Source organism: Halictus rubicundus, chromosome 6 (genome assembly GCF_050948215.1).
Source record: "Halictus rubicundus isolate RS-2024b chromosome 6, iyHalRubi1_principal, whole genome shotgun sequence".
NCBI classification, from domain to species: domain Eukaryota; kingdom Metazoa; phylum Arthropoda; class Insecta; order Hymenoptera; family Halictidae; genus Halictus; species Halictus rubicundus.
The window spans coordinates 12,285,658-12,300,833 of NC_135154.1; the positions used below are offsets into that span (position 1 = coordinate 12,285,658).

Here is a 15,176-nt window from a genome sequence, read left to right on the forward strand (position 1 = left end):
GCGTAGAAAGTCTATTGAAGCGGTCGTCCAGCAGACTGACTTCTCTGTCCTTTGAAAGCCTAATCACCCGATAATAGAAACAGTGCCCCTCGACTGAAAATGGAAAATCAATGGCGGGCCAGGATACATACTATTCAATCGCGGGATCGCAGAAATAAAAGGAAAGGTTCCGGGAGGGAAAGGGAAGAAAATGAAAGAGAGAAACGAGAACAGAGGTCGATCCTCCTGGCAGGATTCGCGGCGAAATCGGCGGTTAGAAACGGCCATGAACCATTTTCGCCCTACGAAGGAGCAGCGCACACAGCACAGACAAAATAAAAATTCCACGATCGGTAGGAGGAGGAGGATGGGAGCGCGAGGGAGGCGCGAGCAACAGGGAGAGAAGCAGGAGAAGAGGGAAGAGAAAAAGAGGGACGAAGAGGAGAGAACCCGGCCAACTTCTCTCACCCGGTTTGGGCTGGCTTGGCCTTCCAAGGGGCCAGCCTAGACTCACGATTCTCATCTCTTGTGCTGGTCCACCGCGAGACGAAAACTCGTACGATGCTTCGTTCTTCTTCGTCCATTCCGTGCTGCCTTTTTCTTTCTTCTACACTGACGAACGATGGCTAACGCCGCGTTAGCGTTCTCTCTCTCTCTCTCTCTCTCTCTCTCTCACTCTCTCTGTTCCTCTCTTTCAGTCGCCCTCTACCGCCGCCCTCTCGCCATCCCGGTCCCAGAGTCAGTCGCGATTTATTAGGCGAGCTAATTAATAGGCTAACTGGGCGCGGCCGGCAACGTGTTGGTGGCACGTCGGTGTGCGGTTTCGTGGAAATCGAAGCAACGATTTGCGATTTATTGCCGCGCGAGAGATTCATGATTCCGTGCTCGTCTGCCGAGCGCGTCTTCCCGGCTTGAAAGCAAGGGGCCGGCGTCTTTTTTCCACGGCAGGCCGGAATAGAATCCGAAGCCAGAAAGAGAGAAACAGAGAAACAGAGAGAGAGGAAGAGAGAGAGAGAGAGAGAGAGAGAGAGAAAGAGTATCCGCGGCCGCCGCGCCGAAATTCCTTTAATTCGGATGTTCCCGCGATGAGAGATCGATCCTGCGGCCGAATTCCTTTCTGCTACGCCGCCACCGTGTCACGGTAATTCGAGTGCTCGATACCCTGCCAACCGATGCGATGGACCCACCGTGCCTTCGAATGCTGGACGCATTAAACCTCCAAACGTAAGTTGCAAAAAATTCTAATGATATTCTCCTACAAACTGCTGGATAAAGTATTAAGACATCTCACGCATTTATATACAGTCGGAAATGTCCACAGTTCCACGAAAGATTTTATCTGTTCTTGAATTTTTGGTTCGTTACCGACTGAGACACGTGCTTTTATTCCCCTGGTTACAATTGTTTTCTTCAGCAACATTTCGAACTGTTGCGCACAAGTTTGATTATTACGATAATTGCTTACATTGCGAACACCAGAGAAATTACCATTTATATATTTATTTCTGTAGCTTTGATAGAGTTTTTTGTAACCGTAAATATTTTATCTTTGGTTATATAAAATAGTACAGTGAATTCTCGTTACGAGTCAGTTGCGCCGTTCTCGTGACAGACTCTTATACGAAATCTGAGGTTCTCGCCAAACGTCGCATTTGAAATACAGGGTGCACGCTGGAAACCTAAGAGTCATATCCGTCTACAAGTCATAAAAGCCTATGACTACTAAGCGATAGTGACAAGAAGACTCTCCGGCTACACCGCGGTGGTGTGGGTACTTCAACCGACTCCAAATTGTAAGGTTGGCACTGACTCGTAATGAGAATTCACTGTATACACTTTCAAGTTACTTCAACTGTCTTCAAGATGACACGGTGTGGATTATTAACACTAAAACCTGCCAAGCACAAGTCATATAAAAGTGACACGTCTTATAGAAGGGAGAAGATTGAATTTGCTTAAACTTTGTACGATTTTTATAATAATGTGTGCTTAAATACAGGAGTCAATTCAGTAATTTCCTATGAAAACGTTTTTATAATTTCAATAATCGTGGAATAGGAAACCGGCCATTTTGACCGTGATAAGTTTAGTGTTACACAAGGAGGAACAGATCTTTTGAAATTGTTATCAAAATGAGCAGATGCCATCGTGTGGTCAGTAGTTTTGTCAGATTAGGTTGAGCGAAGGCAAAAAATTGAAAAATATGTTAAAAAATATTTGTCCAGCTAGTCCCCATCTCTCGAACCACTGTGCGCCGGTAAAGCTCTGATAAATCCACCGTGAATTTTCTGTATTCACAGCAATGATTTTCGAAAAACTTTCGAAACTTTTTTCGGTAAAGCAAAATGGTCAACCGCGCGACGCACGGATGAGCGGGGGCTCTTTTCAGTGCAAGCATGCGGACCGAGGGATCCTGTCTTTTCTCTATGCATATATTTATTAATAAATGCAGCTATTTTTGACTGTATAGGGTTGTTGGTGCACAGCACTAAACGGCTGCTAATTAGGAAAGGATTTATCTAGTTTACTAAAGAAGGAAACCACGGCGATGACTAAATACAGAGGCCATATCTTTTTTATTTTTCTGATAAAACTACAATTTTCAAAATAAATCTTTAATACTTTCGCAAAGCCATCATCTACATGTGTTACAGACACAAGCAAAGTATTCGACTATTAGATTACGTTGGGGGTGAGTTGTTGGTTCGCGATTGAAGTTATTATTGCTGTTGAAGGATCTCTTTAAAAAGTCATGGACCGTACACTTTTATAAATCACAAATAATTGCCGGTAGATAATGTCTAACCTATTCAATTTTCTGATAAATACATAAATTCCACAATCGAGGAATCAATGCGCAACTAATTTGTATGTAACGTAGGCACAGTGCGTGTACCGAGAAATAAAATCAACGTATCGGGTAGTATTATTTTTCGATGAAGAGAAAAGTATAAACGATTTAACGGACGTGTTAAAATTTACGGATAAAAGGGTTCATGGACAAAACGGGAGCAGAGTAAGTTCGCGTTCCCGGTGCCTGTTGCGTTTCACCAGCCGCTGCAGCCTTTGCGTTTGTGCCGCGGGACGTCAGTTGCACGCTGCAGCAATTCAGCGTGAAGTCTAAGGCGTCGTTCACATCGCCGCAACAACCGTCCTCCTTGAGGACCTGCTTCTTCACCTGAACGTCCCTCCGACTTGTTTCCGGTTTCGATCTTCCGTTCGCTTCCGGTTCCTCCTCGTCGCGGATCCCGCAACTCAACTGGTCGTGATAGTTCATCGCGATCCGAATGATGCGAGTCATTTCCGGACTAGGGGATCGCGACTCGTGCGAATCCCGTTTCTTATCGATTCGAGGCCGGCAATTTTCCAACATTTCGGAACAGATGCAGTCCGCGATACCGTGGAGATCGAGATCCGACAATCGTCGACGGTTCGGGCCTGAAACGTTGAATCGAGCGGAAGATTTAATTGGAAAGGGCCTAGCCGAATAAGATGGTCAAAACTGCCCTTAGACGTTTTTCAATAATTAATGAACCATTCGAAAGCTGACCAAGAAAAACCCCTCTGAGCCAAATTTCAACCCCCTATCTTGCTCGTGAGGGTAGTTACAGGGTAAATTAGATTTTGAGCTTTTCCGTGCATTTTCCGCACTCTGATGCTTCCGAAAATTCTGAAAAAAATGTGGCATATTTTGGATCCTAAGACAGATTTTTGAGAATTTTTTCAGATTTTTTGGATGCAAACTGTGGTCGTAAAAAATGAAAAACCTCAAAAAAATCGGAAAAATGCAGGTTTCTCAAAAATATGAAAACATGCTATTGAGCTGTTTAGTGCCCCAATAAAGTACCATAACAGGCAGTGTCCTCAATTTTTTTTAGATTTTTTGTTGTGGGAAGTCTCTGTCAAAAACAAGAAAAACCGAATTTTTTCGACGTTTCTGCTATTAGGAGGAAAGTTACACTTGTTGATTTTATCGCAAGTATATATTAAGGCATTTTTAACGTTATTACATTGAAACAAGTAAGTGTTTGACCTCAGAAATATGTTTTAAGAGAAAAATAAATTCTATTTCGTGCGCTATATACCAGAATGTTCGCAACGTTTACAACATCGCCGGTTGGCCGAGCAGTCAAGGTGTCGGACTACGGAGCGGAAACGCTGGGTTCGAATCCCGTCGAGGGTAAAGTTTTTTTTTTCCATACATCCTCTTTATTTTTTCAATTTTTTATTACATGGTTTATTCATGTGATTTTTAAAATATTTTTTTAATGTTTTAAAAATATTTAAGAAACATTTTTGAATAAAATATATGTAAATATAGTTTTAGAGTATCTATCACTTCCTCGATTCTCTAATTGTATATGATCTTCATTACGGTCCTCTCTAACATTCTTAATATTAAAATTCATTAATCTGGTTTCTAAGCCTTGCATCTTCATAAATTAGGGAGGAAATGAGAAGAACTCTGAATAAATAACACGCAGCAAAGTATTGGTTTTTGTCCAATTGAAAGAAAAGGGCTACATACTACCACTATTTTTAAAGTGGGGTATCAGGTACAAATAAGCCTTAGCCATTCCTCTTTATTGTAACGTACATGAGGATGTATTTCCGTTTATAGTTACTTGATTGAAAACCATCGTGAAGAGGGGAGACTTTTGTGTTGTCGACAGAGGTTTTCGAGATGTTACATCTCATTTAACAGGTCTTGGTTTTAGAGTTCTCATGCCTGCTTTAAAAGGTAATCGTTCTCAACTTTCGACGAAAGTGTCGAATTATTCCCGAAAAGTCACGAAAATTCATTGGGTTGTAGAGGCAATGTATAGTATACAAGGTCAAAAGTACCAGCTTCCACACAAACAAGTAGACAACGAAACCTTTCCAGAAATTGGACATAATTGGAACTGCAAAACGACTCCATTTCAAACAGTATCCTCGGTAGATACTCTGGATTTTCCGGAAATGACAGAAGTAGATTTAAAAATTCTTTTCACGGAATCTTACCAATTTTCGCAAGCAATTTCTATATCTGGCGGAAATCGTGGACGAACACAATAATATAAATATTAATTTATTACCTAATCCAAGAAAATAATATCATTAAATTCGAAGTCAAATCGGAGTAATATAAATAAAAGTTAGTTAAAAATGTTACCTCAATATTTTTTAAAAACATTTAAAAAATATTGTTAAAATCACATGAATAAACCATGTAATAAAAAATTGAAAAAATAAAGAGGATGTATGGAAAAAAAAAACTTTACCCTCGACAGGATTCGAACCCAGCGTTTCCGCTCCGTAGTCCGACACCTTGACTGCTCGGCCAACCGGCGATGTTGTAAACGTTGCGAACATTCTGGTATATAGCGTACGAAATAGAATTTATTTTTCTCTTAAAACATATTTCTGAGGTCAAACACTTACTTGTTTCAATGTAATAACGTTAAAAATGCCTTAATATATACTTGCGATAAAATCAACAAGTGTAACTTTCCTCCTAATAGCAGAAACGTCGAAAAAATTCGGTTTTTCTTGTTTTTGACAGAGACTTCCCACAACAAAAAATCTAAAAAAAATTGAGGACACTGCCTGTTATGGTACTTTATTGGGGCACTAAACAGCTCAATAGCATGTTTTCATATTTTTGAGAAACCTGCATTTTTCCGATTTTTTTGAGGTTTTTCATTTTTTACGACCACAGTTTGCATCCAAAAAATCTGAAAAAATTCTCAAAAATCTGTCTTAGGATCCAAAATATGCCACATTTTTTTCAGAATTTTCGGAAGCATCAGAGTGCGGAAAATGCACGGAAAAGCTCAAAATCTAATTTACCCTGTAACTACCCTCACGAGCAAGATAGGGGGTTGAAATTTGGCTCAGAGGGGTTTTTCTTGGTCAGCTTTCGAATGGTTCATTAATTATTGAAAAACGTCTAAGGGCAGTTTTGACCATCTTATTCGGCTAGGCCCTTTTGGTGCTGCAATTTTTTTTCATTGATATTACTCATTTATCTCAATATATTTCATTTCGTACTTGAAACTGCCCTAAAAATAATTGTCGCTACCGCGTCAGTTGTAATGTGATACGATTTTTTAAAATTAATTAGTAGAAGAACTTTTATTCTGAATAGACTGTGGATCTCCATATCTAGCAGAATCATTTCCATTTAATTTTCTCGATTTTAAGTCTGCCTTAAAAATGTTCGTGTTGGCAAATATTGTTTATTTAACTGTATCCGATATCGTTGTTCACTAGCCTCTCCTGGTTCATCGTTTCTTATTGATACATCCAGTCCAATGTTTAACAATTTTTATAATTCAAATTTTGTATTAAAAATTTTTATTTTTACTTGGTTGAAATAAGTTAAAATGTTGGAATAACAGTTAAATTACACCAAATGTTTGTAACAGCATTGGATAAATGTTTAGTGTGCTACGAAAATATTGAGAATGCATAGTACGTGATTCTATATAAAACTTTTAATGGCAGAACGTTTAAAAGTAAAAATTTCTATATATTCTAAAACTTGTTACTTAATCGGGAAGAACTAATTTGAGATACGTGCATTTTCTATCGCATCGTCGTTGACATTTGGAATGTGTCTAATGGGTTGCATTGAGTAGGGGCATTTTCGTGCACCTGAGTGCGAGCAACCTGTGCTACCTCGATGTAATAAGAGAAGTACAATTCGTTGACGGAGGACAATCTTTTCTATTGTGAACTAACCTGTCTTGCTCGACAGTAATGCTATAGAATCAGTACAGTGTGAACATAATAAATAATAACTGAAATATAAACAATTTGAAATCAGTATTACGATATTGCTACAAATACATTTATTCAATTATTTCAAAATCACTTGCTTGTGTTACTAATATTGTGTATTTTTAGTCTCGGTTTCAAATTCCATGGACAAACAAATGGAACACTTAATTATATCAATTATATCATTTGTATTAAGGCTTCGGCGGAATAAAACATTCTGCACACTTCTTCTAATTTGGAATATCAAAGTGAATTCTTAACATAATGGAGGTATTAACGTTAATGGAGGTATGAACATTGAAATATTACTCGATATTGTTTAGTTATATAAAAATGAACTGACGATGTGTAGAAAAAAATGATAAACAATACAATATGTGTCTTTTAAATAAATTTTTGCTACTTGTTAGAAACTTGTTAGATATACTCGTATTTACACAAAACATACAATTTATTGTTTAAATCAATAGAAATGAAAGACTTAATAGTATTGGAAGCGTACGCATTAGCTCATCCGTCAAAATGCTAATACTAGTTTATTATTAAGTATGTATGTACAGTGCCAAGGTCAACGAAAAATTCATAGTAAAAACTGAAGAATAAAGGAGATAAATCCCTACGAAGAAAATTGATTCGATCCCAAGCTGATTCATCAACAAGGAGGCTGGCGATGATCAAGGGTATCAAAGGAGCTCTATAAACAACGGTTGCCCGGTAAAGTAGGTTCCCTTATGCTTTCATGAATACCAGGAATGCCAATGAGTAAACGTTCGCGAAAACGGTGGAGTTTGTATTGACCTTCGACAATGTTCTTCGTGCATTCTTCGAGGGTTGGAACTCCTTTCGTACATTCCACGAGCTCCTCGCCCCTTTTGCGTTCGCCCCGGGACTTCCTCGAGGACCTCTTCCTTCCACCACGGGATTCCTTCTTTCTCCCGTCGCTGTTTGCCGTGACCTTCTCCAGAAGCTCGGCCAGGATGTCGTCCTTGGGTTCGGCGGATTCGCTCGTCTCCTCGGACTTCGACCGTGAGTTCGCCTGAGATTCGATCAAAGGGATTGGGGAGTCTGGAAGCTCCAGCGAAACGATCGTCAGGAACGGCGGTCTGTCCTTCCGGATCCTCTCCAGCCAAGATCTATAACTGTTTCGTACACGATCACAATTACGTCGGGAGGCGGAGGGGGGAGACACGTGAATTAGACGAATCCCCGAACTGGAAAATTGACTTCTGCCTCGGGGATGATGGCTGCGAGCGTGGTTTACTGTTACCGATAAATTTAGTTTAACGCGCCCCGGGCTGCGCAGATCGCCGCCGATGTTTGATATTTTCGTTGCGAATTGCTGCAGTTACCTATGTACAGCGGCTGATCGCATTATTAATGCCAACGTGCACAAATTCACGTTCTCATATTAACTCTCAAGTGGTACAGTCTTCACTAAGATCACGGGGTATCGTGCTAGGACAAGATTCTATATTTTTCTCTAAATAGTCCAAATGTTCTCGGGAAATTAAGGAAACTTGATATTTGTAATTATTGAATTATTATTGGCAGAAGTTAGCGTACAGAAATCTTGTTGGGGTCGTGGGAGAATTTCTGTTTTGCAGAATCTTGTAGTTTTCTAAACTAAAGATACGAAAGTGAAAGCAATAATAAATTCAAAAAAAATATTAAGACCACTATCATTCTGTTTTCAACTTACTAAAATTTTTAAGGCCGGAAATAGATTTTTATTTAAATCCTACTTGCAGTAAAGCAAACTTTTGGATAACTGGGCTTTATCCATGAGAAGCTCAATAATTTTCTTGCGTATAATAATTTGTGAACGAAACTGCTGTCGCGTTTGGACAATTCACGAAGAGATTCTCGACTGTTGATCATCGATTTCAGAAGGACTATTAGGACACTTCCGGTGGAGAAAGTGTCAAGATATAGAACTGCACGAATACGTAATAAAAGCGCGATTTTCGACGGTGTTAAAATCGGAAGCACCTTTATCAGGTCGGGTATTGTTCTCGGCTGCAGCCATTGCTTCTCACGGTATCTTCTGCAGGGGGAACAAAAGAAGGAGAGGAGAGGGAAGCGAAAACAAGTTGAACACCGTGTCACGAAACCGTGGTGGGATTTCTAGGAATGAAGCTACGGTTTTCGCGTTCACTTCCCAGTGAGCTCTCTTCGCGAGTCTCCTGCGAACGAAGAAGACGCCGTTTAATAACGGGCAGAACTAATATTCTTGTTCTGCGGACTAGAAGAAACAAACGACCGAATGTAATTGACACTGTCCGGGGCGCTCCGATACGTCGACCGACACGAACAGAACTGCCAATAGGGAAACCCGAAGAAGTAGAATCTTAACGGAAAGGTAGAAAATATCGCATGCAACGTGCTTCGACAAGAAACGAAAATTAGAGGATGTCTGGGAGAAACTGTCGATGATGGGGCAGAAGAAAGGATTCAGCAACACGAACTCGGGGAACGTCGGGATTGGCATGGGAACACATTTGTCAACTGTAGACACGATCGAACCGATACCTGTTGAAAAACAACGTGAAATTATCTTGGCAGATATACCGCCGAGGAGCATATAATCTTGGAGAAGATTTGCAAAAATGTAATACGTGCAATTACGTAGAAGAAAGACGCGCTACCACTCTTTCTTTTACAGGTGTCACACTTTCGATTCAAAGGGATGCATGTGTTGGAAAGTATCGATTTTCCAGAAAGTATATTGCCTGCAAAATATTTTTCTCTGTACACTTCAGGACAAAAGTTGCGACAGAAGAGATTTTCAATATTTCTCTACAGTGGATCCGAAAAGTATTTGAACGCTAAATTTCCCAGTCTCGAGAAATTGTTAACTAGGGACTTTTAACACGCTGGATTTGAGAGTCTTGAAATCTACTTTATCTCGCACAAGTATAATGCAATTTGCTGCAAAGATCGCTGCACATGTTTGAAGTCAACCTTGGCAGAACGCGTAATTAAAAGTTCAACTAAACTGGCAAGGAAACAGTTGAGACAATTGGCCATTCTATTGCATTCCGGGTAAAACGTGAAAAATACGATTTATTCGCTGACTGCTGTGAAATTTTGTTCACTCTACGCAAATGAATTTTTAAAGTGGCGCAAAGAGTAGCCTCCGTGTTGCCAACGGTGATGCAATCGTGAAAATGTCAAACTGACTTGAGGTTATCATTCGACTGGTCTGGAATAGCAGAAGCACAAAAGCGAAGAGATGACGGAGCTAATAAAAGTCGCGCGTCATTTCAATCTCAGCCGGGAGTGAGATAATGCGATTGATTACGTTTCCGGCTGGAGGAGATGGGAAACGTGTCGAGACTCCGATACAGAAGTCTCGGAAATGTTCGGTAAGTGGAAGATAGAGATGCATTGAAGAGTAGGGGGAGTGGACAAATGGCCGACGATAATGTTCGAGTAAAACGCGAGGAAGAGAGAATTCTTTTTGAGAGTCGGCCTGATCCTCTTGGATGTGGATTCGCGAGAAATGAGAGCACGTTTTAAACTCGCAATAAACGTGGTAACCTTGCCCGGATCTTGGGCTCAGGGGTCAGCCTCGAAATATAATACTATACTCGCGTCTGGATCGTCGCGGTGGAATTCAGAACAAGACGAATCCCGACGGGAGGCGGCGGAGACGAGGCAAAGAACAATGAATAAACGCCGGGCGCAAGGTAGAGGAGGACGAAAAACGTCGATGATAATGGCGCCGAGATACTCTCTCGTGTTTTCGATGTGATAACTGCTTTAATAACGTCATAATACGAGCCACGAACGCTTTCGAGGCTTTATTAAGTCGAGCGGCGGTGATCGTTCCTTTTGTCCCGACAGTGAAATTTTAGTGCGTTTAATTACGGGCTTCTACGCTGACGTACACCGGGAAAGTATTGTCTAGGCGCCGATTAACAAGAAATACACGGTCCCCCGACGATTTCCCCGTTCATTCGAAACCGATCTGCTCGTCCACGTTTCAATTTTTACGCTCGCAGCCGTTCGACGGGAAACGTAATTTGTCATCGACACGTTGAAATCGAAATTTTTCGTACTGCAATCGAAGTCGTTAGCGTTTCTCGTCGCGACCAGATTTGTCTCGAGAGGATTTTATAGCCGATACGTTGATTTGTAATTGATGGGACGAGTTTCGGTGTACCTCGGTTTTATGCGCCGGACAGTAAAATTCTGACGTTTGTTTCTTTGCGAGCACGCCGTCCGAATGAACTAATTTCTAAGGAATTTAATGGCTAATATGTTAATTTTTAATTGGCGGGACGAGTCTCGGCGTGCCTCCGTTTTATGCGCCGGACAGTAAAATTTCGGAGGTTTGCTTAATGCGAGCACGGCGTCCAGATGAATTAATTTCTAAGGAATTTAATGGCTGATATGTTAATTTCTAATTGATGGGATGCGTTTTAGCGTACTTCTGTTTTATGCGGTGGACGGTACAGTTTTCACGTTTGTTCGTTAGGAGCACAACGTTGGGGCCTTTTCCACGAGGCAAAATTACAATACCGAAATAAATACCGGTACTTTTTCGGTTTTCCGAACAGCGAGAGTTCACACGTTCTTGAGAGGGGAAGAGAGAGAGATAGATAGATAGATAGATAGATAGATAGATAGATAGAGAGAGAGAGAGAGAGAGAGAGAGAGAGAGAGAGAGAAAAGAAAAGAAGAAGGAGAATACCTCGAGGATCTTCTGGAGGAGGGTACGTAACCGGCGGCAGGATGACAGATATGGCGTGCCGGTGACTGTGACCTTGAACTCGAGGGTTCCCGCGCTCTCTTGGGGTCCTCGAGCGTGAGGCGCCGAATATAGAGCCCTGGCACCTCCTCCGCGAGCTGATGTCTTCTCCTGTACGAAGCCACAGTGACTGGTCCAACCGATTCTCACCATCGATCATCCGCCATCGTTCCCGTCTTTCTTTCGCTTCCTTTCCTCCTCGTTTTTCGTCTCTCTCTCTCTCTCTTTCTTTCTTTCTCCGTCTTATCTTTTCCTTTTTATTTTGACCAGGGGCTAGGGGGGAGACGATGGGCTGTGAACTCGATCGGTGACCTTGAACCGTGATCCTGAGAGGCTCAACGTCGACAGGATCGCGAGGATCCCTCTTCGAGCATCGTTCCCCTGATGGGTAACATAGTTGCAAACAGCTCCGACGGCAGTCGTGTAACGAGTTCCTTGTTTTCTCGAATCCCGCCACGATCCGACGAGATCACATGTTGCAGATCATCGGGTAGCGTGCCGTGCCGTTTTGCAATTCCTCGGGGTCAGCCTCGGGGTACCTAGGTAATTGCACATGGCCCGATTAAATTATACTACTAAATCGTGGAACGGTAGGGTTAATCGCGTGTTGATCGTGCCAGCTTGTTTGCGCAACGAGAACTATTTGCCGGGAGATTGTTGCTATCGCTAACAAGACCCACCGTGCAACCGCGAGGAATGGGTAAAATGCGATCTTGGTAAAAAGGCAAGTGCGTTAAACGATCGGACGAACGTCGACTGATTCTTGCGAAAAATTCACCGCGAATTCCTGCTGACGCGATCAACAATTTGAAATTTAATTATAATCAGCGTTTTAATGCTGGCCTGTCAAGGTGGCGTTCGTAATGTTCGATTTCCGTTCGAAATATTTCGTGCGTGTCCACAAACGTTTTATCGCTTGTCCGATAAAGAATCTTTACCGTTGTACGTACGGAATATATAAGCAGAGAAAAATGGTTTATTGTATAACACAATAACCATAAGACAATATGTCGCGACGCCCTTCATCTTTCTCAAAATACTATATCGTGCATGAGGCCTGTTGCGGATCTTAAAAAACTTATTCGAAGAATGTTTAAGCGGATTTACACAACATTGTGGCAAACGTTTTAAAATTATCGTTTGTATTTTTAAAACAATTTTAACACAATATTTAACATAGTTTTTTTCTACTCTGTGCTCAAAATGATAGACCGAACTGCTATTACGATTCGACAATATAGAGTATCCGCCAATTCCCATGATGAGGAACGGCCATTGAGAACAAAGCGTCATAAATTATATTACGTAGAGTCAATAAAATCGAAAAAGACCATCCAGCGAGACCTTTTCAAGGAAGAGAAAGTCTTATTCTATCGTTCCAGAACTGTAGACTAACTTTTTAAATAGATTTTGCAGCTGTAAATATCGGGAAACTTCATTAGAAACTTCGAGCTCGTTTTAGTTGAAACCACATTTTCCAAATTGGCGTGGCAAAAATAACTGAAAAACTAATCGATCGATCGATTTCAGAAATAGCTCGTTGAACTCGTTATCAGATCACCCAACGATATTAAATTTCTAACATTTTTTGAACAATACAAAAGGTGAATTATTTTTGATAAATTATGATCTAGTGGCGTATGGACCTCAGAATTACAATATTACATAGAAATACTAAGTAGTTCAAGCCAGTCCAAAGTGTCGCGAATGGTAATTCTAGGCGGAAAAAAATCATAGATCGTTTAATGCTTCTTCAAAGTAAGCAGCAGATATTTGCAGCTGATTTTTGCCAGAATACCTTCTATATAGTTTGAACTTGATGCAATAAAAATTTCAAGATGGGATCTTTTGAAACTTTCTAGTTCTACTTTATTAAAGTCAACTAACCGGCATAGAAAACTGGTACTTAAAAAATCTCTAAAAATTACTGTAAAGACCTTTTTAACGAACTTTGTGAACATTAATGTAAACATTTACGTACGTTAATATAGAATACCGTGCATAGAAGCTTAAAGATTCATATTCAGCTCTGTCATAATTTTCTTTAGAACAAATACAAACGTACGATTTCGCCGTATTACGGTTCGGAGTTTTCACGTATAGATTTCGATATTTATATCGCTATTAATTGAATTATTATGGGTATAATTAGGCACAGTGAACATTCCGAAAGAAGAACATACGGATGTTATATCTATTTCCTGAGATGACTTTTTTCCACCTAAAATGGCCATTCGCGACACGGTGCAGTCGTGTTCTCCAGTTAACAGGTTAAACCGATCGTTTCCCGCGATCCATCGGCGGCGAGGGAGCCACGCAGATCGACAGGGGCGGAATCGGATCGGATCGCATCGCGGCGGGCGTTATATCAAACGGTACATCGGTTTCAGGTAATTCTCGATCAGCAGGTGGTCCGATTTCGGTAGACAGGGGCGGCCCTCGCGGAGGTCGGCTCTCAGGGGCCTTAGTGGGACCGCATTAAAAGCGTTGTTTAGCAGGCCATTTCGAATTTTGTTTTTCCCCAAGCTGGCTGCTGGCCGAGGTGTGGGATAGATTAGTTTTCGACCGCGCGACTCTTGGCTACTTGCCGCGGGGCCTTGACCGACTGGCTCGCTTCTTCGGCCAGCCTCCTCTTCTTCTTCTTCTTCTTCTTCTCTTCTTCTCTTCTTCTCTTCTGCCCTCTCGGTCGCCGTCGCGTCGGACCACCGGTACCGTTCCACTGAAATGATCATTAAGGGATCTTCCTACTTTCGACCGTCCAGAAATCCGAAGTTCTTTCGTTTTCGGAAAGTATAGTGCGCGCTGGGCACGCTCGGCTGATTGCTTGAGAAAAACTCGAGGCTGTCTTGCCACCAACGCGAAAGGCTTAATGCCGAACTTTAACATTTTGTTTGTCACGCCGCGTCGTACGTATACAGTCGATCCAAAAAGTATTACAACGATATTTAACAATTTCGTGAAAAATAATTTAATTTATGGTATAATATACTATATACTTAACGATATACGTAGTAGCATTCTAATTAGGAGGAGGTACGGGAAATCAAACGGTTCGGGTAATGAAGCATGCCTATGCTTATCCGGTTTATAAATATAGGAATTAAACCTGCAATTACTTATTAACACTGGGTTCACGGAGCACCAAAAGTGACTATTTTACATTACTTTATAAAAATAACACGAATGCTTCTATCAAAATTTGTAGCCACTTTTTTAAATGATATATGTCCAAAGAAATCAATTTGTTAAATAATTCCTCAAGGACGCATCTTTACAATCTCAATATTCGTAAATTAAAGATGTCAGAATCCGTCATTTTGACGGGTCCCGTAAATTTAGAGTTCAGAGCAAGAGTAATATCACAGTTATTTGAAATGTAATATGTATCATCTATGTATGTGCAAAGAAATTTTGTTCGATTTTGTTGTTAAAATGCCTTCAGGACACAAGGGTTTAATCATCGGAAGACGAATTTGATGACCGCAGCAACCTGCGCATTCCTCCGTCTCAATATGTATTATATTTCAGAACGTATTTCTCCGAAACATGCCGGTCTTTTGATTGAACCTAATATTAACAACTGTTGGTTAAGTGGTGAGTCAACTTGTTAGACGAGACCTGGAAATCTGGGTTAAAAGACCTAGACGGCGCTGTTAAAGACAAATTTAATACTGTCCAC

General features: G+C 41.0%; 1 protein-coding gene across 1 annotated transcript; it reads right to left on the reverse strand.

The window, feature by feature from the left end:
• Positions 1-2,101: 2,101 nt before the first annotated feature.
• On the reverse strand, positions 2,102-12,611 carry LOC143354865 (uncharacterized). The gene is made up of 5 exons (XM_076789240.1): positions 12,605-12,611; positions 11,810-11,878; positions 11,441-11,642; positions 7,543-7,883; positions 2,102-3,417 (listed from the first exon to the last, which is right to left on the reverse strand). Exons 1-5 carry the CDS (start codon positions 12,609-12,611, stop codon positions 2,951-2,953), a joined length of 1,086 nt encoding a protein of 361 aa, XP_076645355.1. The 3' UTR covers positions 2,102-2,950.
• Positions 12,612-15,176: the final 2,565 nt, after the last annotated feature.

Excerpts from the sequence above, each read along its gene's own strand:
- LOC143354865 (XM_076789240.1), bottom strand. Across the intron at positions 11,643-11,809 it reads TCTCAGGATCACGGTTCAAG|AATCGGTTGGACCAGTCACT; the intron begins GTCACCGATCGA and ends ATCGATGGTGAG. Across the intron at positions 3,418-7,542 it reads CACGAAGAACATTGTCGAAG|GCCCGAACCGTCGACGATTG; the intron begins GTCAATACAAAC and ends TCAACGTTTCAG.